We start from the raw sequence: 26,818 nt of genomic DNA, 5'->3' as shown, positions 1-26,818 counted from the left end.
GCTTCTGTTTTGAGCTGATCTGTGGTCAGTGTCCCCCTGAACTACAATAAAAAAAGATCTTTAAAGGAGTTCATACCTCAGAAATGATAAAAAGTGGGAGACTGGCCTGTTAGAATTATACAGACACAGTCATGCCAGCTGATCTCCACTAGCTGCAGACTACAACTGCGATGAGACATTCAGTAACTACTATGGAACTAATATGTAAATTACATACTTATGAGCATCAGAAATTGAAGTGTGGGCCACATACAGACCCTTAGTGTTCTCTCTGCGGTATTATGCTTTTAAACCTTGTTTGTTGGATGTCTATGGCAGGTTATCCTGTTATGATCAAAGCATCAGCCGGTGGTGGAGGAAAAGGCATGAGGATCGCCTGGAATGAAGAGGAGACCAGGTGAGAGACACATCATAAACCACATCCAACAATTTTCTATTATATTTATTTTTGTTAGATTTATGTTATGATCATCACCATTATTAGATAAATAAAAATGTGTTTTCCAATAATGTCAGTTGTTATTCTTTCCAAAAACCTTTTTATATCCAAAAGTGTTACAAATGGATATACAACATGTATATATTTGGAATGATATTATTAAATGATAAAATGAGTAGTTATGACATTGTAGTCCAGCAAAAATAAAAAAAGCTAAAATAAGATGCAATATATATACATATGTATTGTATACTTGTATACAATGTAATACAATAGATATTGTTGTAGTCCAACAAAAAAAACTAAAAATACATTATTATTATATATGTTATACTGTAATATACTGTATATGAAACATATAAAAATAAATCAGTATTTCTTTATATCTCTGTGATCTGTTGTCAGTTTCTGTATCTTCTGTCGTCTCTTTCTTGTTGATAAAATGCTGAAGGAGGTTGCTTCTAATTGCCGTCCTTATCTCTGGAGTGAAGTGGTGCCTTTGTTTGAGTTGTAATTGGGTTCATCACAAACTGAGCCAAGACAGTGTGAAAGTGCAGGAGTGAGAAGAGACGAAAGAGATTTTATCTGATAAGCAAAAGAGCTTTGTCACTAACACCATGTCAACACCCCCCAATTCACTTTACCAGCCCCTGCCAACTGACCAATCAGAGCAGGCAGTCTGAGGAACTGAGCCAGTTAGAACACACAGTTGTCTCTGAGATCAGTCATGCAGTCAGTACTCAGTTTGTCCTCCTCAGTCTCACTTAAGATTAGGACAGGGTGGCACTGATAAAATGAATAGCAAATTCATATACTTTATATACTGATTATATACTGTGTGAACAAAATCACAGCCTCTCAGATGGTATTTAATTAGCATTTATACAGTTGTGATATTGCTATTAATAATACCACAATTAAAGCCAAAATATGGTGGCCATCTTGGCAGCACCAGTCCGGTCATACAAGACCAAGCTCCTGTTTGTTAGAATGGAGAGAGACCTCTAAAACCAAACCTGAAAGCCACATTAATGTTTTAAAAACATATTAAAAATAACCGATAAAATGTGACAAAATTGCATAAGTATTTTGTAATGTTTGTATCAAATAATGTAAAAATTGTGTGTGTTTTTTCCCTTCTTTTGTTCTGGCTACTGAGCATGCGTGGCTCTCTGTAAATGACTCGGGGGCTTTTCTGGCTTGCCGCTTTATCTGCAATCTAATTGGCTCTTTTTATTGACGGGTGAGAATTTCTCCATTAAAAGACACCATGTTGAGCTTTCCGAGCATTTACTGTTCATTTTGCAACCAGTGAATTGTCGCCTCCTCCTTTATAATTTCTCTAGTAAAGAACTCAAAGTACGATATAAAGACTAAAAACAAGCTGCTTGGCAACAAGAGCATGACTGTTTTATAAGTATTATATCATGGATAATTGTTTAGAACTGAAAACTAATCACCATCCAGACAATAAATCCCCAAGACCTGTTCAAGATCAGTAAAGCAACAGTTTGGCTAAAACTCTTAACACAAATCATTTTACAAAATTTCCCCCTAACCAACAATGTAGTTAGTCTGCTGTCTGCTTCTTTAGGTTTGCACTGGAGCTACAAGGCTAATGTAGCTAAAAAATAATATATTTTTAATTTTAACATTAAGTTAAAAATTGTGCATATTTGACTGAACTGTCCCTCTGAATAGTTATTTATTTAACTTTCTGATCAGTTGTAACAGCTTGGAAACTTCTGCTTGTAAATTTTTTTTTTGGTCTCTTTAGGGAAGGCTTTCGTTTCTCCTCACAAGAGGCAGCATCCAGTTTTGGGGATGATCGGCTACTTATTGAGAAATACATTGATAACCCCAGACACATCGAGATCCAGGTGAGCTTAATTGAGTAACTGCTTGAGAAAGTAGAGCCGTATTAATAGAATTTTCAGTCATAGTTTGCTCCCCTACAGCTTATCTACAAATGCTCAATTGGTTAAACTGTGTGGAAATACTGTTGATTATCAACTGCGTTAGAGTTAGGATGAGAATTCAGACACAGATACAGCACAAACGTATGCACAAGTCCGGGCGCTCTGGTCCCGTGTTTTGATAATTCTCTTAGTGAAACACATCGTCTTCAGTGAGCACATTAATGCACAGTTACTTTTTATTTGCTGAATTCCACATATGGGGTAAAAAGCAAAACATAAGATGTGGCCTGTGCAAAAGTTATGACACATTTTATATTTTGTGTTTATTTTTTCACTCAGCAGATTATTAAGGCTTGGGTAAAGGGAGCTGATATAGGTGTAAAAGTGTAAAACATTTATGTGTAAATGTGAAAGAACAGCTTCCAGCAGGAGTCAAAAGCACGTTCTGGGAATCCCTTTTGTAGTGTGCAATTTTCTATTACGCTGATTTTAATGATAGTGTTATTTTGTGTGTGTGTGTGTGTGTGTGTGTGTGTGTGTGTGTGTGTGTGTGCAGGTATTAGCTGATAAGCACGGTAATGCTCTGTGGCTGAACGAGAGGGAGTGTTCCATCCAGAGGCGAAACCAGAAGGTGGTGGAAGAGGCGCCCAGGTGTGCAAAAAGATGTGGATAAGAGCAGAAGAAAGATGTAATTGTGGCATTAAAGTCTTGAGGAACGCAGACCATTACAGTATTTTATCAGTTCATTAATCTGGCAGATACTAAATGGTTTGTGTCCCTCAGGACTCTTAATGGTACAATCACATTATAAAAGATAGGAAGCCATATAAACTGATGGAAAATTGAGCTAAATTAAATGATTAGGTAAATTAGGTTATTACAGATAAGTAAATATATGATGGGGGTGTTTTAGATTAGATATGTTGTAAAGTGAAAAATGAATGCAATCAAATTAATAGACAAATTTATGAGAGATAAATAAATATAAGTAATTATGAGAGGAAGTTTCTAAATATGTCTAACTTGAAGTGATAGAAAATTAAGTTACTTCAAATGAATGGACAAGATGTGTGTGTGTGTGTGTGTGTGTGTGTATAGGAAGTTATATAAAATTCTGTACAATTCATTTGACAGATAAAATATAGAAGAGAAAAGTAAAAACATGATGACGTGAGTTTTTAACCGTGTCTAACTCCCTTTTTGTGTGTGTGTTTGTGTGTAGCACGTTTTTGGACCCAGTGACTCGGCGGGCGATGGGTGAGCAGGCCGTTTCTTTGGCTAAAGCCGTTAAATACTCTTCAGCTGGAACCGTCGAGTTCCTCGTCGACTCAAAGAAAAACTTCTACTTCCTGGAGATGAACACACGCTTACAGGTGAGTGTGTGTGTGTGTTCAGAGACTGTTTACACACTTTGTACACCACCTTAACGACAGTACTTCATCAGTCAACCCATACAGACCAGACATAGAGTTGTCATACGTCAATATTTTATCGTTATTGTGATAACTTTTGTTTTTGTAATTAACACATCGTGAATATCACCAGCATTTAAAGAACACAGAACAACTCAATGTTTCATTAAAAAGACAGCATCATTAGTCCTGTTTATTTTGATTTAGTGCAGTATGGAATGTGAAATGTGGAGTAAAAGTCATTGTACTCAGTTTTGTGTTTTTTTAATGTGCATTAGTAATGCATTGTGTCTGTGTGTCAAAATATCATAATACATATTGTGTCTCATTATATGAATTTTTGCAGTGTCGCCCAGCACAAAAAAAACAGACTTGCCTAGTAGCAGAACACGTGTAACAATGTTATGTTATTATGTTACAAAAACGGTAACTGTGTTCTGTTACAGTTATGGACAATACAGTACCAGACATAAGGTTTTACAGTAATATTAAGATTGTATATACATTATAAATATTGGGTGATGACCAGTCCTGCACACAATGCCTGATGTTTCAAATGGCAAAGATGCAACACTATTTTATTTGACTTCTAATGTTTGCTAACTTTTGCCAACGCGTGCTCAGAGAAAAGCGCCAGTTTTGTTTTTTTTTGTTTGTTTGTTTGTTTTTCTTTGGTTTGCACATGCACGTGTGCAAATAATGCACCTATAGCTAGCCGTTAGTGGATGGACTTGTTTTAGTGACTATTATAAATCTGTGTGTTCTCTCTCAGGTGGAGCACCCCATCACAGAGTGCATCACAGGGTTGGACTTGGTCCAGCAGATGATCCGTGTTGCTAAGGGTTACAAGCTCCTGCACAAACAGGAAGACATCCCTATCAATGGGTGGGCTATAGAGAGCAGAGTCTATGCTGAGGTAACCAAACAAATAAAAATACTCAAACAGCTGAGAACCAGCAGGCCCCACCTTATCAAATGCATCTGAAAAATCAAAGAGAATACTCAGAGATATTGGATGGAGCTCCATCACTTCAGAGAACACAGTTCCACTGCTCCACAGCCCAGTGCTGGGGGGCTTTATACCCCTCTAGCTGACATTTAGCTTTTGGCATGGTGAACTTAGGCTCATGTGCTGCTGCTCCAGAGTGTCCTTTTCTTTTAGCAATGCTTGAATTGAACATGTCAGCAATGGGTGCACCTTTAAAGTAGCTCAATTCAGTAAGTAGAAGGAGTGTCTGGATACTTTTGGACATGTAGTGTAAATACGTAATTGTACTTAATCGGTCCTGAATAAAAAGTTATTAAAATAATAAAGTTATAATTAACAACTTCTGTTATAAAGGTTAATAACAGAAGTTTTTAATTCATTTAAATTGCTTGAATTAGTTGTTTCATTATTTTACATCTACTCTGCTTTGGTGTATATGTCTGGTCGTTTGTTGATCTACACTCTGGGGACGAGCACTTGATCTCTTGTCTCCTGGTTTATTGGTGGAGATAATGTTTCTGCTCTGTCTGACTGTGTTTTTATCTCCGTATCTCTTCGTCTTCTCTCATTGCCTCGTCTTCTTTTTTTTCCTTTTCTTTCCTTTGCAATTTCTTACCTTTTCTCTGGTTTTCTTTCCTTCTCTTTATTGTTTTCCTTCTTTATCTCTTTCTTTCATTCATTCTTCTTTTCAGGACCCCTATAAGTCGTTTGGTCTTCCTTCCATCGGTCGGCTCTCTCAGTATGAGGAACCTGTAAACCTGGATGGAGTGAGTATTCAAACTGTTGAGAGAGAGAGAAAAGAGAAAAAAGGAGGAGAGAGAGAAAGAACGAGAAAAAGAGAGATATATTGTCATTGGCATCTTTGACTTTTTTCTACACATCTAGTTAGTGATTTCTTAGCAGAACCTTTATTCTGTTTACAGTGCCTGAGTTTGACTGATACTGGGATCAGAAACCCTTTGTTAATAAATAATGATTCTCTGAGAATTCTTGTCATTATACGTCCCACTTAACCATCACGGTTTTAAGCTGTACACTCAACTTCTCAGAAGTTTAGAATCGATTACTACACTATTACTATTACTATACTAATAGATTTTGATGTTTTATTTAGTAACTCATCATCCTGGATCAGTGGTGACAAAGTTAATGTGTTAATAATGCATAAACATGCTAAAATTTTCAAAGCCATTCACACTTTTTCCTAGTTTCAAGCCATCTGTAGTTCTAGGCTGAAACCCAGCTGCTCATGCGCTGTAGCTATGACTCCATGACTGCAGCGCACTTGTTCAAGTAAATTTATTAAATGGCAAGTTCTATTGATGGCTCTCTTGGCAAGACCAGTTATTAATAGAATATGTTGTTTCTATTTGTTTGCAATGCTGTGAATTTATGTTTCACCAGAGAATGTTGAGTCTGAAGTATTATTTACAAGCAAAACACACTGGTGATGCACCAATATCAGTAATACCGGTAACGTTAGCACTGCAGGACGCCCTCAGCAGATAAATCAATGTACAGCGAATAAAAAAAGCAGTAGGAAAGTGGAGGAGCTGTATGAATGACAGCAAGAGGCTACAACCTCGGAGGAGTGTGTGTCTGTATTGGTCACTGGGTGGAACACGCAGCCACTCTTAATGAAAATCAGAAAGTGTGTTCACTCTAAGAAAAGCAGGTGATTTTCACGTTCATGCAGGTTTGTGTGACTGCAATGGTTCACTCACACAGATATAACAAAGCTTTTACAAAAGCTTTTAAAATGGGAAAACAAGACAAATGCAATTAACTGTGATTAACTACGCAAAACAATCAATATTCATTATTTTAATCTATACCTCAGAAACTGATGAAGACACAAGCCTAAAACTTCTGTTACTGTCTATTGGGCACAATGACATTTTTTCTGAAATGTATTATATTTCCTCACCTATTTGAGATCAGTTTGTAAACATTGTTAAAGTTTTGAAATGTACTTTTCACTCCCAAGTCCATGCAGTACATATATGGACTTCCAAAAAGGCCTATTCAGTACTTTTTTATCATGCTATGAAAAGCAACACACTTGTGTATATTTGTGCCTATTTAGCCAGTGACAGATTAGCTCCACTCATTAACATTGAAGTTATAAGGAGTTTTCCAGCCGGGAATGCAATTAATCAGATTTAACAACACAAAAGAAAGAGATCAATCAGTATTCTTTATTTAATCGTTTGACAGCCCTGTGCTGGACACCTCAAACATTTCTGAATTATCTTCTATCTTCTTCCAAATTATTTTGGAAATCTTTTGTATCATATTTAAATAATCAACCAAATTCTTTTGTATTATTGACAGCATTTGTTGTAAACTTCTGAGAAGCGATTCAGTGTTTGATACTATGTGTGTGTGTGCGCATGCATGTTCTGGGTTTGTGTCCCGAGCCTATGGGTGTTTCTTTATTTTTATGCATTTATTTTTTTTTTAACTGCTTTCCTGCCTCTAGAGTAAATACGTTATTGATGCTGTAGCTGAGGCCGTAGTGTGGTTAAGCACATCTGCATTTGTCTGTGTTACTAAATATTAAAGTATTTATTTTGACTGTGTGTGAGAGAGATACCTCCGACAAAGAGAAAGATATCAACAGTGAAACCGCATCAGGAAGTAAAAAACAGGACGTTAAATGGTGATCCTATTGTAGCGAAGCCTTTCATCTGTGTAAAGAAAGCAAACAGCACTAAGGATATTTACACTCATCTTCTGCCCTTTATATCCAGGATCAATAGATCAGAGCGTCTGCTGGCTGTTTATAATAGTGTTTTTCCAGTCCTTTATAGTAGTGTCATATTATGGCAGTATGTTTCTTCCTAGCCCAAAATAGACCAGCTTTAAAAACTGCTATTGTCTTTCTCATCTGTTTGTTGTTCTATGTATTAAGCCAGAATAGATGCATGCGTATGTACTTAACATTAGAGAAGGGCAGCATCACCATATATGATCATGTGGAACCTCCAAAGGCCTCTCAGCTGACCGTCTCAGATCTGCTTAGTAGTTAGAGCAAATAGTGTCATTGTGCCCTGTAAACTTCGAGATATACACCTTAAACCAAAGACCAATCTGTGAACATTTCATGCATCGAGCATCAACAGTTCAGAAATAATAACTTGTCAATATTTGCTCCACTTTCCTCAACACTGATTTTAAGGCAAAAATAAAGATCACGGCCTCGTTTTAAAGGCTCAGAGTCTCTGAAACTGAGGAAGATACAAGCCTGAAACTTCTGTAACTTCTGTATTTTTTTAGCGTAATTACTTTATTTCAGAATTTATTACATTTTCCTTTCCTCATTTTACTTTTATGAGATTCATAAACATTGTTGCAGCAGGGAAGCTCCACCCACTAACAACAAAATTGTAAGGAGCCCAGGACTGCTTTTTGAATGAGGTGCAATACAGGATACCCAATCAGAACTGAGTTTATTTGCATATCTTAAAGCCGCTATAACAGTAACAATATAACAGCCTGTTTAATTCTAAAAGATAAAGAGAGGTCTGAAATAAAAAAAAATTATGGTGAAAAATGACAAATATTCTTGGTACATAAACCCACACAAACATCGTGAGTGAACCTCATAGGAAAAAGTAAAAACAGAGAAAATATAAAAGTCCTTTAAAGCAAATCTGAGATGGTCACTAAGGTTTTTTTTCTGAAATATGGTGTTTTGATTTAACTAGTTGTTAGTTTGAGTGCTGTAGTACGAGTTGGGACAATCTTTACAATCTAGTATGTAATTTGAACTAAAATAATTTGTAAAATGTGCTAAATAATCTGAAATGAAACTGAACTTGTAAAACATAAATCATTGTTAAAAAATAAATGGATAATAAACTTAATTTTATTATTAAGTAAAATGATAATACATCCCTTTTCTTCCTTTTGATGCTGGTTTGCATTATGTTGACCACATTTCAATAAACTTTTTTCGATCCTATTGGTTGTTAACCGGAGAGTATAATGTCTCAGAGATGGTTCTAACTTTCAAATGATAACTATGTCTAGATTAAACAGTGTGATGTAATGATGACATCACTGCAAAGCCTTATCACTGATGTTAGCACAGTGTACTTTCATCTTCAACTCTGTCCTGGTTGGTGAACTTGATGGTGAGATTTAACTTCCTCTCTCTTTCACGTTTCTTCTCCAGGTGAGAGTGGACAGTGGTATTCAAGAAGGAAGTGACATCAGCATCTACTATGACCCCATGATCTCCAAAGTAAGCAGAAGTGTTTTATTGGCTTTCAGTGGTGCGTTGATTAGTTTTATTGGTTGATGAGCTGATTAACTAATTCATGTATGGTGTAGTTGGTGACTTATGGATCCACGCGAGCTGAGGCGCTGAGGAAAATGGAAGATGCTCTTGATAACTACGTCATTAGAGGTAACGAACGACTCATACATGGACACAATAAACCTAAAAATGCTACATAATGTTTTTATTTTATATACAGTAATAACGTATACGGTAACATTTAAATATTAGGCCTGTAAATCAAACACTTAACACTAAAGTTTGAACACCCATCATCAATTACGTTTTGTTGATTTTCTAAGGTAAAATAAGGTAAAACGCCAAAGTTAAATAAAGCATTTCTGCTAATTGCAGTGCACTGATTGATTGATTACTGAGTTTAACATATTGGGGAAAAAATAAAACAAATATAAAATTTAAAAGTATAAAACGTCATAATTTTTGCATAGACCACATTATGTTTTATTGTTTTTTCCATTTTGTCAAATTCTGCTAATACACGGTAATTGTATATTAAAATGTGCAGAAGCGTGTTCTCTTTAGAGGATGTCTGACTTATTTTCACAGCAAATCATTCATCATCATAATCTGACCACTGGCACCCAAACTCTTGCATATGTATAAATGAGTTTTGGGAACAAAAATAAGTTATTAAATAAAAAAAATTAAGAATCTCTGTGTAAATTATTTTTTGTTATCCAATTTCAAAAACCCCTTTTCAAATATTCTGCATGTTAATTTTATTATGACTTATTTCTAAGTGTTATACCGCTTTCTCAGTCATTTTTTATTTTAGACTTATCTACATTTCTGTTTGTCATTCTGTACACTTCGAAAAGTTCTCACTCACTGTTACAACCACGTATCTCATCACAGCTAGGTTAGAGACAGTTTTAAACCAGACGGATGAACCATGCTGTTTCTGCGCTGTGCCACCCCACTGTGGTGCTGATTGCAGTGCATTCCTGTGTTATATACTGGTTCATATCTACAAATTGTATATGTATAGATTGGTTAATACTTCCAGCCACCCCATCCACATAATTTCTTGCTGAAGTATTGGCAGATTGTGTGGCACTTTATCACCACAGCATCCCTACAGCTTCCTACTAATTCGTTTGGAAGCTGTGGAGCTGGGCAGTGCTAGCATAATGATGTGATTTCATACATTTACAGTGTTTTGCCTGCTCTCTCTCCCTCTATCTCACTCTTTCTCTCTCTCTCTTTTAGGCGTCACCCATAACATTCCTCTCCTGAGGGAGATCATCGTCCACCCTCGTTTCATCTCCGGTGATATCAGCACCAACTTCCTCCCTGAGGTTTACCCCGAAGGGTTCAAAGGTCACTTGCTGTCGACCGGGGAGCAGCGTGAGCTCCTGGCAGCGGCCGCTGCTCTCTACGTGGCTGCTCAGCTCCGATCACAGAGGTTTCTGGGACCTCAGAGGTCAGTGAGATGAAAGGGGTTTGATTCCAGATAACTCCCCACTCCCTGTGAAGTCCACTACAGAGGGCTTGAGCCTGTAGGTTTAGATGTTGCGTATTGCACGTCGAGAAGCCTTTTCGGAGCACAAGAGTGCTAATGTGGCTGTTAGTGAATGAAAACTAGAGAAGATAAGTTAGCAGTGGTTCACTAAGGATCTCTACTTAAGTAAGAGCTCTGATACTCTAATGTAAGTGGCTGTGTTACAGATTACAGATTAATACTGAGGTTTTATATGCTCACTCTACTCAACGGTCTGATTCAAAATCTCAGTTTATGTGCACACCACAAGAAATCCGATCCAAAATTATGTGCGTGCGTAGAGTACCACTTAGTGTACACGTTACCATGGCAACGAGAATCGCGTGAGTCGAGTCAGAGACGAGCAGCAGTAAGCAGTGTTTGTGCTTTTAATCGCTTTAAAATGATGTCAGACTCAGGAAAACGTACTTCGCATGTACTTATTAAGGAAGCGGCGAGAGGAAGAAGTCATGTTCTAAGACACACAAGCTGGACGTCCGTCCCATCTCTGCTTTTAAAGATCAAAGCATAAACTTCGTCTCCTCTACAGGACCAGTTTCTGCTTTTGCTGTGTTGGACATCATAATCTTTCGCCATGACGCAAACATACGTGCACAGAACGTACTTAAACTTTCATATGGGAATGTAATCAGATACAGGCGTTTACACACCTATTATTCTTCTATTTAACGGATTATTTACAGGATTAACCACCTCGCTCAGTCAGTATTGTATTTTGAATGGCCTCAATCGGACTAGTCTATTCTGGCTGAGGTGTATACGTGGACGTATCCTATTCTGATTGAGCTATTAGTCGGATTAGTAACAGATTATCAGGCTGCATGTAAACGTGGCTAGTGACAGTCTCTAGAACAGTATAAGAGTACTGATACAGTGATAATTCACTTGAATACAAGTGCAAATATTATTGAAGAAAACTCAAATAAGTCCTTTACTGAAAAAAACTTCTTGAATTGTTACCTTTTGTGTTAATTTAAATATTTGCCTTATTGAAAGAAGGTACAGGGTTTAAAGCTTCGCTGAGTTTTTTAGCTACTTAAGCTAATCTGTTAGCTCGTCTGTGGAGCTTTTTAACAATATGGTTGGATTTCCTTTTGGTTGGCTGAAAATATTATTGTTAATGTTTTAATTATTTTACAATGATATTGCTTTTAAACAACCGTGACTGAGCTAACTCCACTTTACTAATGCTTGAGAATGACGAGAGTATTTAAAGCAAGGTAAACTGAGCAGACACTGATAATGTAAGACACTGCCAGCTCATTAGCTGCTTCACGTTTTAGGCCTCCCCTGGTTTAAAAACAGATAAAAGCTGTGTCTCTTAGCTGTTTAGTAGGTCTAGCAGATTTCTTGTCAAACTTTTGTTTAGCTAATTAGTTGATCAAACTCAGAGCAAAGCTTTTACATCTAAATGTATACTAAGTAATAATATTTAGCATAAATAAGCAGAAAAGCACTGATCATATGATGGGTTGAGTGGGACAAGCAGTGTGTCCCCCCTCCCCGACACCTCCACCAGAGTTGAAATGATATCTACTAACTGGTCTAGAGTAGACAGTTTGATTATTCTAAAAGGACTGAGCATTTATATCTGAGGCAACACACTCCCCAAACAAGCCATCTGTCTAAACACCCCCCCCCCACCCCTTTCTCTCTCTCACTTTTGATCGTTTTCTAAAGTTATTCATGACTGTGTGTGTTTCTTTGTAGTGACTGCAGCCCACCATAGTGGACGAAACTCTCTTCCCACTAATTGATTTACTTTAGGTCTGGTAACAGAGGAGCTGTCAATCAATCTAGACCCTGTGTGTGTGAGTGAGTGTGCTGTAGAGCCACATGTGTGCAGCATCAGCAGGGTTGCTGTTCTTTAAGCAGGAAGTTGTGGAGGAAGGATTAGCGAAGGGAGAAACAGTGTTTTTGAAACTGCTTTTTGCATGTCACCTTTTGTTATGGAGATAAACAAGTGAAAGCTGCACTCTCCTGCATCTGGAAAAGAGCTGTTACCCACAAGCCCTCAAAAGTTTGCAGTCTTAATGATTTTCGTTGCTTTGTATGCAGTGGTATACAAAAGTAGAAATAAGTACATGGGAACAAACTAAAATGCAATTTCTGGACATTTTACTGCACAATTTCTTTCTGAGTTTAACATATTTAAAAAAATACAGCAAAATATAATGTGACCAATTTTATGTTTAGTTTTTTCCCCCATATGTTAAATTCAGTAAGTAAATTGTGCATTAAATTATGCAGAACTTTGTTCTCTATAACGTATGTGTGCTTATTTTTATATGTACTAATCGTATTTTAATGTATGGGTAACAAATAATAGCTTTGTAGATGCTTGTCTTACGTTTAAATTATATTCAACTAAATATCTCTTAAATTCACCTTAAATTTGTCTACCCCTGCCCTTAAACCTAATCCGAACCCTCATTGAGGTCCTGAACCTAACCGTGGTCTAATCGTAACCCTAACACTGTGGAGAATCAATTAAGGGTCACCAGCCAGTTTAGATATTTGAACGTCTACAGAAAAACTGTTGGGGGCTCTCCAAGTAAAATGGGAACAAAATTTATGGTGATGCAGAGGACTGATCATATTAACATCGCCTTATGTGTTCCTCAGCAAAAAAGTTGTTTTTATATTATTGAAATTAGCTATTTCAAGCTTTTGAACAGTAGTGCATCTATGTTAGTCAGCTCATGTTGTTCCCCGAACATGGTCATGTTTATGTGCCCAGTGTTTCATTTATTGTGCCCCAGCGTTGATGTGCTTAAAAACTGTTTGAAGTTCTTCAGCTTATTATTTTGCATGTAAATATTCTTGTGATTTGATTTCTTTCTCCTCAGAGTGGCTAGCGTTCCTCAGGAGCGGAGCTGCTGGGAGCTGTGTGTGGAGTTGGATAAAGGAGTTCACATGCTGGGTGTGTCCCGCTCTGGAAGCAGCTACACTGTGAGTGAACAGTCCCACATGTGACTTCGAGAATTCAGTTCTGTTCAGCGGTTAATAGGCTGCACGTATAAGGGTACAGTAGGGTTACAACAGTTGAGAATATTAAAACAAAATAAAATAAGCAAATAAAATATTTTAGAATTTTAAATTAAAAAGATAGATAAAGAGTATGTAAAAGTCAGAGACCACCCTTTGTTGCTTTTCCTGATTGAAGTGTGTTATGTTTGATCTCCTCAGAAATACCACCTGAAAAATTAATAACTTGTATTTTATGGCCATTTTGACGGGATATCAAATAAATGAGGGGTGATGCCTGACATACATACTTATTGTAACTGTAGAGGTATTTTCTCTGTCTTGTTTCAGTATCCCTCTCTCATCAGTCAGTTCCTATTTGTTTGCACACCTGTGGAACATCGCTATGAGATGAAAGGACCCTCAGGGGTCCTCATGTGATATGGGATCAGCTCCCCACTGCTGGTGTAATCAAATTAAAGAAGGTTTAAAGGTGCATGAATTTGATCCATTAAAGACCAGCTATATCTCACGGGAGTGGACTTACACTTTTGTGATCTGTTACTTTACTGATGTTCTGCCACTTTCTTGGTCATTTCAGAAGCGTGTATAGAATAATGAATTGAATAATGATTCTGAACTTTTGAGAGATGATTACAGACTTTTGAGTAACGATTCTGAATTTTTCCGTGATTCCAGACTTTTGGATAATAACACCAAGCTTTTGAATAATGATTCCGATCTTTTGAATAATGTTTAACAGACTGAATAATGATTTTGAACATTTGAGTAATAGTTCTTTTTAGTAATGATACAGACTTCTGAGTGGTTATCCTAAACTTTTGAACAATGCTGCCAAACTTAAGACTGGGTTAGTGATTCTAAAGGTTTGAGTGGTCATCCCAAAGTTCTGAACAATGATTCCAAAGTTCTGGACAGTGATTCCAGAGATCTGAATGGTCATTCCAAAGTTCTAAACAGTGATTCCAAAGATCTGAATGGTCATTCCAAAGATATGAACAGTGATTCCAAAGCTCTGAACAGTGATTCCAAAGATCTGAATGGTTGTTCCAAAGTTCTGGATAGTGCTTCTGAAGGTTTGAATGGTCATTCCAAAGTTATGAACGGTGATTCCAAAGCTCTGAACAGTGATTCCAAAGTCTGAATGGTCATTCCAAAGCTCTGAACAGTGATTCCAAAGTTTTGTATAGTAATTCCAAAAGTCTGAATGGTCATTCCAAAGTTCTACACAATGATTCCAAAAGTCTGAATGGTCATTCCAAAGTTCTAAACAGTGATTCCAAAGGTCTGAATGGTCATTCCAAAGTTCTACACAATGATTCCAAAAGTCTGAATGGTCATTCCAAAGTTCTAAACAGTGATTCCAAAGGTCTGAATGGTCATTCCAAAGTTCTAAACAGTGATTCCAAAGCTCTGAATGGTCATTCCAAAGTTCTGTATAGTGATTCCAAAAGTCTGAATGGTCATTCCAGAGTTCTAAACAGTGATTCCAAAGTTCCAAACAGTGATTCCAAAGTTCTGAATGGGGATTCTAAACTTTAGAATGCCAGTGAATGTTCATGGGTTCTGTTCCTAGCTTGGCCGTTTTCCTCTTAGATGTTTGATGCAGACAGGCTGTGTTTTTTGCCCCAGGACGCCTCTTCAAAAATCGACCCCCTGCTTTCATTAAGGTCCTGGAGGTTGGGGGGTCCTGGAGGCTTTAGATGCGCACTGACAGGCAATGATCTGTACTGTTGTTTACACAAGTGTTTCTGAGTTGAAAGTGTTTGAAGTGTGTGGTACAGATGGGCTGGGATTGGGTTTAAACCACAATTCCTGGTTTTCCTTAAAGGCATCAGGTGGACTGTTACTCACACCAGATGTCTGTCATTGCTCTGTTCTCTCTCTCACACACACAAACACACTGAATGAAGCACCTGTGAGAATACTCAGTAGCACTGATGACAGATTGGTACTGAATTTCATTTTCTTGCTGTGTGCTCACCCCTCTCACTTTTTCCCTGTGTGTTTGTGTAGGTGGAGATCGATGGAGAGAAAGTGGTGGTGTCTGGAGAGTGGAATCTGGCCTCTACACTGCTGCCTCTTACTATTAACGGCAGCCACAGTGTTCTTCAGGTGAACACACACACACACACAAACTCTCGCTCCCTCTCTCTGTCTCTCTCTCAAGCACTATGTAGGGATAAATTGGGGAAAATGCCTGTCTTTAAGAACAATGTTTCCACTAGAAAAATATACACAGAGATATATTTATTTGCAAAGATGGATGAATGCATACTGCCAAATCTAGACCCTAACTATAGAAGTGTAAGGAAGTTGGAGGAGAGAAGTAAGTTTAGAAAATGTAAATATTATAAACAACACAACAAATTGTATGCTTTATTCAATATTTTAAGTATTTTGGGAATAAAAACAAGAATTTATAAATGGCAAATAATATACTGTAATTATCTGTTTATATTTTATTGGAGGGGATGGGGGAAATACCCCCCCTCCTTTAAGAACAATGCCTGTTTACTGTACAGTTAAACTGTGTCTATGCCTGAGTTTATCAAGTACAAGATGATGATGCATAAACCTACACACAGCTAGGAAATAAACCTGAACAGCAAACAGTTTTAATTTACTGCACTAAAAAAGCGCATAATTTGTCAGATCATTTCTAGTAATTGTATTTTTCAAAGAATGTTTTTTAATTAAAACACTGAACTAAATGGTTTAGTATGGTACTAAAACCTGCAGTGAAAGTGGCGATGGCAGTAAATGAGTCATAATTATTAGGCTGATAGATGTGAAAAGGTGTTACTGGGAAACATACCAGCGTGCACTGTCCTGATCCTGACAGACTTACCTTCCTGATCACTTGGAGGGTGGTGGTGTGTTTGTTTCATTTCTGAAGCTGAAAAATTTGGAATTTAACAAATCTGTGTGATGGCTGGGGAGGTTGAGGAGACATCTGGAACCAAACTTACTCACAAGATATCAACTACTTTTTTGAAAAGCAAAATTCTTGTTACTTTTTACTATATTTATGTTTATTTGTATTCTTTCTGTTGATTTATGGTGATTTTACAAGCAGTAACATGCTGAGCTGCATGGAAACTACTTTAAATAATGCGCTTAGCTGCCTGAGACTTTTGCGCTGTACTGATTATTTCTCCTCCACTCTTCACATCACTTGTGTTTTGTAACTGGTTGGTCTGTTGTTTCTGGTTTCAGTGTCTGTCCCGTAACTCTGCTGGGGAAATCACTCTGCAGTATCTGGGCACTTCGGTAAGTTCAGCCTCATCATTAAACCATAACCTGGCCTTGATTCACCCCAAACCTGACCTCGCTGCCTCAGCCCCTGTGTGTGAATATCAACTATAAACTGAGGGATGTCCATGGTAATCCAGTCCTTTCAAGAGTCCTTCATAAGTAATAACTTAGGAGACAAAAACTTGCAGTCACAGACTTTTGTCAGTTAGCCACACTGTGGTTTCTCCTGTTTGTCCTGTGGTTGATTGCAGTGTCTTATGGTTCAGGAATGCTCTGGCCAGGTAGAGCAGCGCATGAGCACTACTTGTGCCCTGGATGAGTACTTTCGTATATTTCCCATTGATCTGTAGTACCTGTGGAAGTGTGCAGGTTCTCTCACAATTGTGTGGCGATTATATGATTTCTAACGGACCATCTATTTTACTGTGTTAACAGTAAATCATCACTGTCCAAAGAACTCCATTTTTTTTTAATTTTTAATTTTCCACGTTATTCAAGCATGGCAGATGCCCTTTACATTATGTGGACGTTTCATGATGACTGGACCAACGTAAATTCTCCAAAATTGCTTGGAATAAAATCTCTTTACATTAACTTACATTGAAAGTAATGAATGGACAGCGACAAAATACAAACACTCTTAGCAACACTGAAGTAGCTCGATCTTCTGATTTACCTCTTACACTGCATTTAGATTTATGTGATGAGTGACAACAGCACCATCCGGTGGACAAGCACCTATACATTTTTCAGGTGGTCACAAAAGTGCCCTTGGGGGGTGAAATAGGGGAAACCCTAAAAACTGTAAAAATCTCTGCTGGCTCTCTCTCTCTCACTGGGGAGCCGGACAGGAGCTAGCATCCGCGGCTCTAGTGACTTAAAGCACAGAATGGGCGGAAACCACTCCTGAGGCAGTCTTTAGCACGCTAGCGCTTTGAGGGCCACGAATAGCTATCAGCGCGTTTGAAGCGCGGAGTGCATGCTGAGATGCGCGTGGATCCTCCTTCCTCTTCCTGTACAGAGTGTTTTTAATGCTGCTTGTTTGTTTGAGCTTTAAGCTGATACTGGTTATTGTTTTGGGTGAGAACGGGGCAACACAGCTGGCACGGAGGTGATTTGTGGTGGTGTTACGGACACCTGGACTGTGTGAGACTTCACTGGTCTAGAGTGAGGGCATAGGTATGTGCTATGTGTATTATATTGCGTCTCTCACTGGGATGTGTAGCCTGCTCTCATAACACACACACACACACTAGAGATGTTTACCAAGTTCAAGTAAAGTTTCAGCTCTCTGTAGTGTGAGTCCAAGTCAAGTCTTAATTCTTTATATTGTGAATCCAAGTCATGTTTCAAGTCTAAATAGTGGGATTTTAAATGGTCTCAAACGTCTGTAGTGCAAATAAATGGCAAATCTCTCTAATAGTTTCTATAATGTAAGTCAGGTCTCAAGTCTTTGTAGTGTGAGTCCAAGTGACAGGTGCTTGAGTTTAGCGTGATATACTGTCCCAAGATATAAATGTAGGCCAGTTATTTTGGTTTAAAAATTTAATTTGTGCGACCCCCCCCGCCCCCTTTTAGTGGTCCACACTGGTATGCTCTGATAATGACATTGTTATACTGCTTTTTCAGTTTTTAGCCAAACATATGTTAGATGATGTGCTTTATATTCCTTATCTAATTACTATAAAATAGCAGTCTGCTGTTTCCATATTACTCATTAACTATAGTATTTGTCATTTGTGTGTATATATATATAAACAAGTATGTCCAAAATAGGTAGCATATATATATATATATATATATATATATATATATTATATATATATATATATAGTGAATTTGATCAGTATTACCAAGCGCTAGCCTCAGTGTAGTGATTGTCTTAGTGCTAAGCCAAAGATATTAAGGATACGGAGTACCTGCCAGAGTTGTAGTGCAGTAACTGTGACAGAGTGGTCATCTGGGGGTCACTAAACCTCTGACCTCATGCTACCTGTGGTTCAGGATGATATGGGACTTGGTTAACTGAATTCCTGGAAAGTGAGTTCTTCCCCTGTTAAGAACCTTCCAGATGTTTCCTATAAGATGTGATTAATGAGCGAGTACCACTCTGTGTCCTCTGCTCGTTGACTCTGAGCTAAAATTACCACTGTTAGAGGATGACATCATCAAGTGAGGGTCACTACAATCATTTTCTGTCTCTCTGTTTATCCCTGTGTAAAGATTCTGATTTTTTGTTTGTCCATCCAGTCTTTCTGCCTGTCTTTCTGCCTGTCTATCTATCTATCTATCTATCTATCTGTCTATCTATCTGTCTATCTATCTATCTATCTATCTAGTATCATGCTTATATTTATTTCTGTTATTCAGGCTTTCCTTTTTGCTGTCTTTTTTTTTTACCTTGCTTTATTGTGTTGCTTTATTTCTCTCTCTCTCTCTCTCTCTCTCTCTCTCTCTCTCTCTCTCTCTCTCTCTCTCCCCCTCTCTCTCTCTCTCCGTATCTTCATAGTGTCATTACAGTAATTAGTCTGGTTAGGGGCCAGGCCTCTCTAAAGCTCTCTGCAGCCTATTATAAGCTAATGGCTCTCCATTAATGACTGTACTCAGTGCAGTAGGGCTCGTGCCCTCGGCGCAGAGTGCGAGCGAGTGAGTGAAACAGAGAGAGGGGCTGACTGAGCTGCCTTTCATTCACTTAGTCACTCTGTGTGTGGAGGGCCAGGCCTGGCCTAATAGAATTAGATTGAGCTTTGTTAAAGGCCTCTCATCTCTCATGAGCAGAAAAAAGAAAATAAGACCTCTGTGGGTCTGCATGTGTGTTTGAGCTGTGCTGCCATCTAGAGGTAGAGAGGGGGAAAAAAGTCAATTTAGTATGTCATACAGTGTCAGAAACTACTTAAGCACGTCTGTTTAAAATTACTGGGCAGCTCAACACAGTATAAAGCAAGTTTGTGTTGATTTATTTATGCAGTTTGCGTGATGCTAATTGGTGTACATAAGCATCTATTACTAGTTAGCTATATTAGCTCTAGTACAGAACTGAAGAGCCAAACTTCAGGCACCAAACGTGTTGGCTGATTGATACATTTGCGGTATAAATTAGATTTTTCTGAACTGTCACTTTAACGTGCTCTCCCCCGTGTTCAGTTTAAGGTGCGTGTGCTGAGTAAGCTGGCAGCATCTCTCAGTAAACACATGCCAGAGAAGATTCCTGAAGACACCAGCAGCATCCTGAGGTCACCCATGCCGGGGACAGTGGTGGCTGTGTCTGTTAAACCTGGAGACACGGTGAGAAACTGCACAGGACACACTGATGAGGTCACCATTCATAACTCTCTGTGTGTGTGTGTGTGTGTGTGTGTGTGTGTGTGTGTGTGTGTGTAATTGAACCCATCAGCATAATGGCATTTAACTGACAGCAGCTCCCTCTGACGTAATGATTGTGCATGTTTTTGCTGTTTGCATTCATAATGTATGCAGTGAGAGGGAGTGCGTGTGCCTGTCAGACTGGATTGAAAGAGTGCTGATTCAGAAAGGAAATATGTCATACATACGCCAGACTCAGACTGACTGGCTCCACTTAATACATTACAGCCAGCCTGTGCCCTCTTCCAGTAATATTGCCCTCTCTCTTATGCAGCTTACACTCACTGCAACTAAAGGGCTCTCTCACTTATTGCTGTATTACATGCACATACAGTACCATTCAAATGTTAGGAATTTGATCATCATTTTAGCAATTTTATTTTAAGAATAATTTATACAGTGTAGACGTAAATAATAAAGTGTAGATGCTAAAAGTCACTTCTAAATGTTTTAGTTCAAAAACATTTAGTAGTTCAAGTAGTTCACTCAGTAGTTCAAGTGTTTTTTTTAGGTACAAGAAATTAGAAATTATAATTACAATGTAATTATCTATTTAAATTTCATTTTCTGTCAAGTTTTGACCTCGAGATTTGATCACGGCTTTTGAAATGCGAGGCATTCTGGATTTAAATTTTATTGTTGCATCATTTTTGATATAATACTTAACTTTTGGCAATACACAATATTTTTTTTCTGACATCTTTTGGAACAGACAAAGATGAAGCAGCAGGGCTACATTTAAAAAAAAACCACTAAAAATAAAAAATAAAAAGTTATAATGACATTCATTTTATAGACTGCTGACGATGTCCGCGGTATGCTCAGAAAAGCACATTGTAATGTAATTTATCATGATAACGATAAATGCTGTCATGTTGCCCAGCCCGAATAGGAATCATATTATAATGGTTTGAATGCTGGTCTACATGATAGGGGTGGATTTCAAAAATTCACAAGTGTTTTTTATATTTAATACATTTTTTTCATACAGCAACAATAAGGAGTTCCTAAAAATGAGCCATAGGTTAATATGTTGAAGGGGAATTCCACTGATTTTCAAAAATGTCAGCATAATTCAGAGATGTAAACAGTGTCAGTCAGAGTGGTTTGATGTGTTTCATTGTAGAGAAACTTACTGACTCTAATTTCTTTACAGTGGTGCTGATAGGAACCAGGGGTCACATTGTCTACACCACAAATATAAATATTTGCTATCCAGAGCCACCAATGAACCTGCACATGTCTTCTTTTTATATTTTTGTATGTAATGTTGATAATGATAATAGCTATAAATCTGGGGAAAAATAAAGTTTCCTTTAGGGACTATTTCCCCTTCTCTCCCGTATGTGGCTTTTAAAAAAAATGTTTTAAGCCAAAACTTTCTCTCAAAGCTATTGTAAAACAATCTCTCATGCGCGAGGCAGCGTGTTTAGAACCGTTTCATGCAAAAACTCTGTGACTTCTGGTTCCTATAACATTTCTGTCTCTGCAAGCTTCTCTGGAGCAACTGTTTCACATTAAACCACTCTAAATGACTTTGTTCACATCTTAACCATTTCATTATGCCCAAATTTTGAAAAACTGATGGAATTGACCTTTAAGTTATTGTTATATAGGTATAGTTTTATATTATATAATATTTTACGTTATAAAATATAATATTTTAGACCTTAGGATTAGAATGAGTGGAGTGTAGCCTGATCCATTCTGACTGGTTTCTTGGCAGCATAGAAACACTAAACAAAATGAAAATAGGATGTTGGGTGATGTTTGTGCAGATGACTGGACGTGCCATTGCAGCCCTGATCTAACACGTAAAGCCAGCAGTCCACTTCAAACTAAAACAACGTGCTGGTCTTTTTGGCCAGAATGTCACAGTGGTTTGAGCTCGTACTGTGCTGTGCGTTGCTTGCTGAACAGAACTCTTGATCACACTGTTGTTTCTTCTGAGACACCCCTCTGACTGTGATTGGCCCACTATGGTGTCACACTATGTTGTCTGCGTCATTGCACAGAGTCTCTAAAGGTGTTTTGTTCTTTAATTATGCTAAAATGTGTATTCATTGATGCTTCCGTGTATCAAACCAAGAGCCTTGCTACAATACAATAGGCTGTATAGTTACACTTCCAGAGAATGTATAAAGTCTACACATACTGTTTATACACACATACAGTGCAACCTCTGTGCTCCCATGAAGCTTCTACACCCTTTAAATACAAAAACCCACCCACGCACACATTTATGTTTTTCCTGTCAGAGACTATTAGAATGCTCTTCGTCCATATGGCTAATAGAAAGCCTGATTGATGAAGTAAATGTAAGGCTGACATTTATTTGATTGAGTGTGGCCTGTGGAGTTCTCTGCTGGAGAGTAATCATCAGAAATCATCAAAGCTGCTCTCGCTGCCTCGCTCTACAAACATGCACTGTATGCAGTCATATCAGTCATTTTAGACTCTCGTATACAGTCATATACAAAAGTCGGGGGAACCTGGTCAGATTACATATTTTGTTGAGTTTCTAAGTGAAAATAAGTTCACACATCCTCTACAGGGAACGTATATATGTCAAATTCAGCAAATAAACAGTAATTGTGCATTAAAATGGACGGAAGTGTGTTCTCTGTAGAGGATGTGTAACTTATTTTCACTTAGAAAATCAACAAAACCTAATGTGACCTGGGTTACCTAATTGTTTGCGTACGACTGTATATATTAATGATTTATTTTTGGTCATTTGACTGCATTAGCTGCTTTTATATTGCGTGGACATTTAATGATAGAGACCAATAGAAATAGAAAAGATCCAGAATTACTTTGATTAAAGTCGTGTTGCATGACTGTACATTAAAGTTAGGAACACTTTTTTCCTTCTCCAAACATTTCAGAGATACATTTCAGTTTTGTTACCGTAGATAATATGTTGTGTGTGTATTTTATGTGTCCTTGTGTGTGTTTTAGGTGGCAGAGGGACAAGAGATTTGTGTGATTGAAGCCATGAAGATGCAGAACAGCATGACCGCTGCAAAAACAGCCAAGGTGAACACACACACACACACACACACACACACACACACACACACACACATTTGATACATAATCCTCCTCACTGCCACTCCTCTCAATTAATCACCATGACATAAAGAATGTACTCTTCCAAATGCCAGCTACAGTGCAGTCCCTCTGAGAGACAGAGAGAGAGAGACAGTAAGGAAAGAGACAGAGAGCGATTAGGGTAAGAGACAGCGAGACAGAAAGAAAGAGAATCGGAGGGGGGAAGGACAGAGAGAGAGTAAAGGAAGAGTCAGAGGGGGAAAGAGAAAGAGTGAGGAAGGAAAGAGAGAGAGTGATTAGGGAAAAAGACAGAGAGCAAGACGAAGAACGTGGGGAAAAACAGAGCAAGAAGGGAAAGAGAGAGTGAGACGGAGCGAGACGGAGAGCGAGCAGGGAAAGAAACCGAGAGCGAGACAGAGAGCATGCAAGTAAAGAGACAGAGGGGAGCAAGACAGAGATAGACAGCAATAAAGAAAGAGGCAGGGAGCGAGAGGGTAGAGCGATGCAGGGAGGGAGAGGAAGTTGATGCATTAATACAGAATTGCTGATCATACAGTGCATTCAAAAATATTGGCACCCCTGTTAATCGTGAGCATAATGAGCTGTGAAGTAATCTTAATTACTTAATTATCCCTTTGATCTGTCATTTATAATATTAGTACAAGTCTTACCTTTATCTAAGGTATAATGATTAAAAGGAAACACAAAATCATGTCATGAAGAAAATGTTTTTCTTAAATCAGTGTGTGCCACAATTGTTGGCACCCCTAGGAATTCTTGTGAGTAAAATCTAACTGAAGTATATTCTCATTCATATTTTATCTTTTAAAGTTCACCTGAGTGATTAGAAACACTTAAAAGGTCAGCCATGACATCCTGATTCACTGGGGAATATATATGAGAACAGAAACACACACCAAACTCCTCCAGTCATCCATCATGAGAAAGACCGGAGGAAACAGCAGTGATGTGAGACAAAAGGTTGGTCTAACAAATCAGGAGATGGCTACAGGAAAATAGCTAAACAGCTGAAAAATGCCCATTTCCACTATCAGGTGGATCAATTAAGAAGTTTAAACAACTGGAGATGTTAAGAATCTGCCAGGAAGAGGACGTATATGTCTATACTGACCCCACAATTAGTGAGGAGAATGGTTTGAGTGGCCAAAGAACGTCCAATGACAACAGCTGGGGAATTGTAGACATTAGTCAGGTTTTGGGGTCAGAATGTCTCCCAAACTACAGTCAAACACCACCTACGTAACCACAAGTTGTTTGGCTGGTCAGATAAGACCAAAATAGAGGTCTTTGGTAACAAACACCAGAGGTAAGTGTGGTGTGGACACAGTTATACAAAAATTACAGAATTAAGGTTCACCCTGGCCACTCCCGTCCCCTGACCTAAACCCCATAGGAAACCTGTGGGATGAGCTGAAGAGGAAAGTCCACAGTGTGGACCTGGAAATCTGAAGGATCTGGAGAGGTTCTGTATTGAAGAATGGTCTCAGATCCTTTGCCATGTGTTCTCCAGTCTCATTAAGCATCATAGAAGAAGAGTCAGAGCTGTTATCTTTGCAAGAGGAGGATGCACAAAGTATTAAATGAAGGGGTGCCAATAATTATGGCACACACCGATTTTCTAATTAGATTTAGGATTTTTTTTTCAATCATTATCTCAAATAAACGTTAGATTTTTGTTAAAATTTTGAATGAAAGACCAAAAGAATCAGCAGTAAAGAATGTTTTGTGTGCATATATTGAGTATTTTACAATGGCTTCAAACATGGCAAACATCAGCCAATCAGATTTTAGTAGTGTAAGTATGTAATTATAATAAGCTTTTTAGCACAAAGGTGTAATCTAATTACATAGTGCCAGACAAAGGCTGCATTCTTGTGGTCTGATATGAAAAGTATTACAATTTGGGAAGAGTTAAATACTTAATTGCGATTAATCACATTTATCTTTTTCCATTTAAAAAGCAGTATATTTGTTATAGTTACATGAGTGGAAAAAAATAAGTTTCATTGGCTTGTATTTGTTGCTTTAAGTAATTCAGTGAGATTATTTTATAACATTATTTTCATTGTGTGGACTCATGAGTTCACATGAACTGAACATGAAAATCATGTCTTTTCCGTTTTTCAATTTATATATATATATATTCCAACTCCAGTGTGTATATTCCAGTTCTTCAATCATTGTAGCCTCTTGCTTTCATATCTCTAGAAGACGATTTTTGCACAGGTCTCCTGAAGACCTGTTTCAAGAGATGTTACTGATATTGCTTGGCATCAGCACCATGCTTTGCTTACTTAAAACTTATTTCAACCAGTCAACCTTTATTTAAACTCGAAGTACATTAAGGGAGACCCTCATTTACAACGTAGCCGAGCCAAAACAGAGATCAGGGATTGAGAAGTTAAATAGTAAAAAAAAAAAAAAAACATAACAAATGCTAAAAAGAAATACTAATCATAGTAGTAAATAAAAAAAAATCAATACACCATTAAAATTATAACAATATAGTAACTTAATAAATAAGATAAAATAAGGCTAAATAAAAATATAATTAATAAAATAAATAAAGAAGTAACAGATGTAAGACAGTAGCTTGGCAACATTAAAATAAATAAGAACAGAAGAATAAAAATGAAACAATAGCTAAAAACCTAGTTCAGTAAAAGCTCTCGGCACCTGAAGGGTAATCCAGTGATGATTTAATTCACCGTGGCAGTAGCTGGAAATATCTTTTTTGTTAAGAGACTGTAATAATCATGGTATTTGCCCTTTAAAACCGTATTTGAACAAGAGGACTGCAGTCAGATTCCTTTGTGGCAACATACAGTGTGTGAGCAGCTGAGCTTCAGGCAGGAACTACAGGTGATTTGAAGGGTCAAACAAGCGTTGTGTTATTAGAAAAAGTAGTATTGCTGTTTATTATTTATCACCTTAACATATTAATAAGTTTGAGATGGCAAATAATTAAAATATTCATTTAAGAAGAATGGTGTGTTGGTTAAAACGGTTATTCAGAGTGTATCAGCATAATTCTTTTCTAGAAGAAGATTCAGTAGAAGTAGAAACAAATTTGCATGCTATTTTTAAGTTTGGTTCCTGTAGAGCCTGTGTGTCAAACACAAGGCCCGCGGGCCAGATCAGGCCCGCGATACAATCCTATCCGGCCCGCAAACGTATTTTAATTTTCTATTAATATTAGCTCATTTCACACTGCACTGCACTACAGTCCCCAGCATGCACTGCAACGTAACGTGCTCTGAATCTCCTACCCCAACAGCAGTCTAAGGGACAGCGGTTACACCTCAATCCTACACCAACCACACTAGCTGCATTTCAGCTGCTGTTCAACCAGTATAAACACTTAACGTCAGCTCAGAAACTGAGCCCAAGTCTTAATGAACTTGCAGCAAAGAAAAGATGCCAGGTGTCTAGTTTAAGCAAATAGGTAGGTTTAAAAGACTGAGCTCCTGGGGACATTTTGAATATTTCAAGTAATCATGTAATATTTCAAGGTTTACTACAAGTGCTTATATTTTACTGCTGAAGTTTTTGCATGTTTTGAATAAACA

At 37.7% G+C, this 26,818-nt stretch overlaps 1 protein-coding gene across 1 annotated transcript in view; it reads left to right on the top strand.

Moving 5' to 3' along the window:
* Window positions 1-26,818, top strand: part of pcca (propionyl-CoA carboxylase subunit alpha) — a 56,286-nt gene that overhangs the window by 26,493 nt on the left and 2,975 nt on the right. Inside the window, exons 9-22 of the mRNA XM_036564835.1 lie at window positions 319-397; window positions 2,217-2,319; window positions 2,915-3,009; window positions 3,581-3,731; window positions 4,543-4,686; window positions 5,451-5,525; window positions 8,939-9,007; window positions 9,097-9,172; window positions 10,274-10,487; window positions 13,415-13,517; window positions 15,570-15,668; window positions 16,773-16,826; window positions 19,956-20,096; window positions 23,136-23,213. Coding sequence (XP_036420728.1) covers window positions 319-397; window positions 2,217-2,319; window positions 2,915-3,009; window positions 3,581-3,731; window positions 4,543-4,686; window positions 5,451-5,525; window positions 8,939-9,007; window positions 9,097-9,172; window positions 10,274-10,487; window positions 13,415-13,517; window positions 15,570-15,668; window positions 16,773-16,826; window positions 19,956-20,096; window positions 23,136-23,213 — 1,481 coding nt within the window. The remainder of the gene's footprint in view (window positions 1-318; window positions 398-2,216; window positions 2,320-2,914; window positions 3,010-3,580; window positions 3,732-4,542; window positions 4,687-5,450; window positions 5,526-8,938; window positions 9,008-9,096; window positions 9,173-10,273; window positions 10,488-13,414; window positions 13,518-15,569; window positions 15,669-16,772; window positions 16,827-19,955; window positions 20,097-23,135; window positions 23,214-26,818) is intronic.

The sequence above is a fragment of the Colossoma macropomum genome, unplaced genomic scaffold, assembly GCF_904425465.1.
Source record: "Colossoma macropomum unplaced genomic scaffold, Colossoma_macropomum, whole genome shotgun sequence".
Taxonomy (NCBI): domain Eukaryota; kingdom Metazoa; phylum Chordata; class Actinopteri; order Characiformes; family Serrasalmidae; genus Colossoma; species Colossoma macropomum.
Note: the sequence above shows the minus strand (reverse complement) of the source record. Positions and strands in the feature narration are given on the sequence as shown.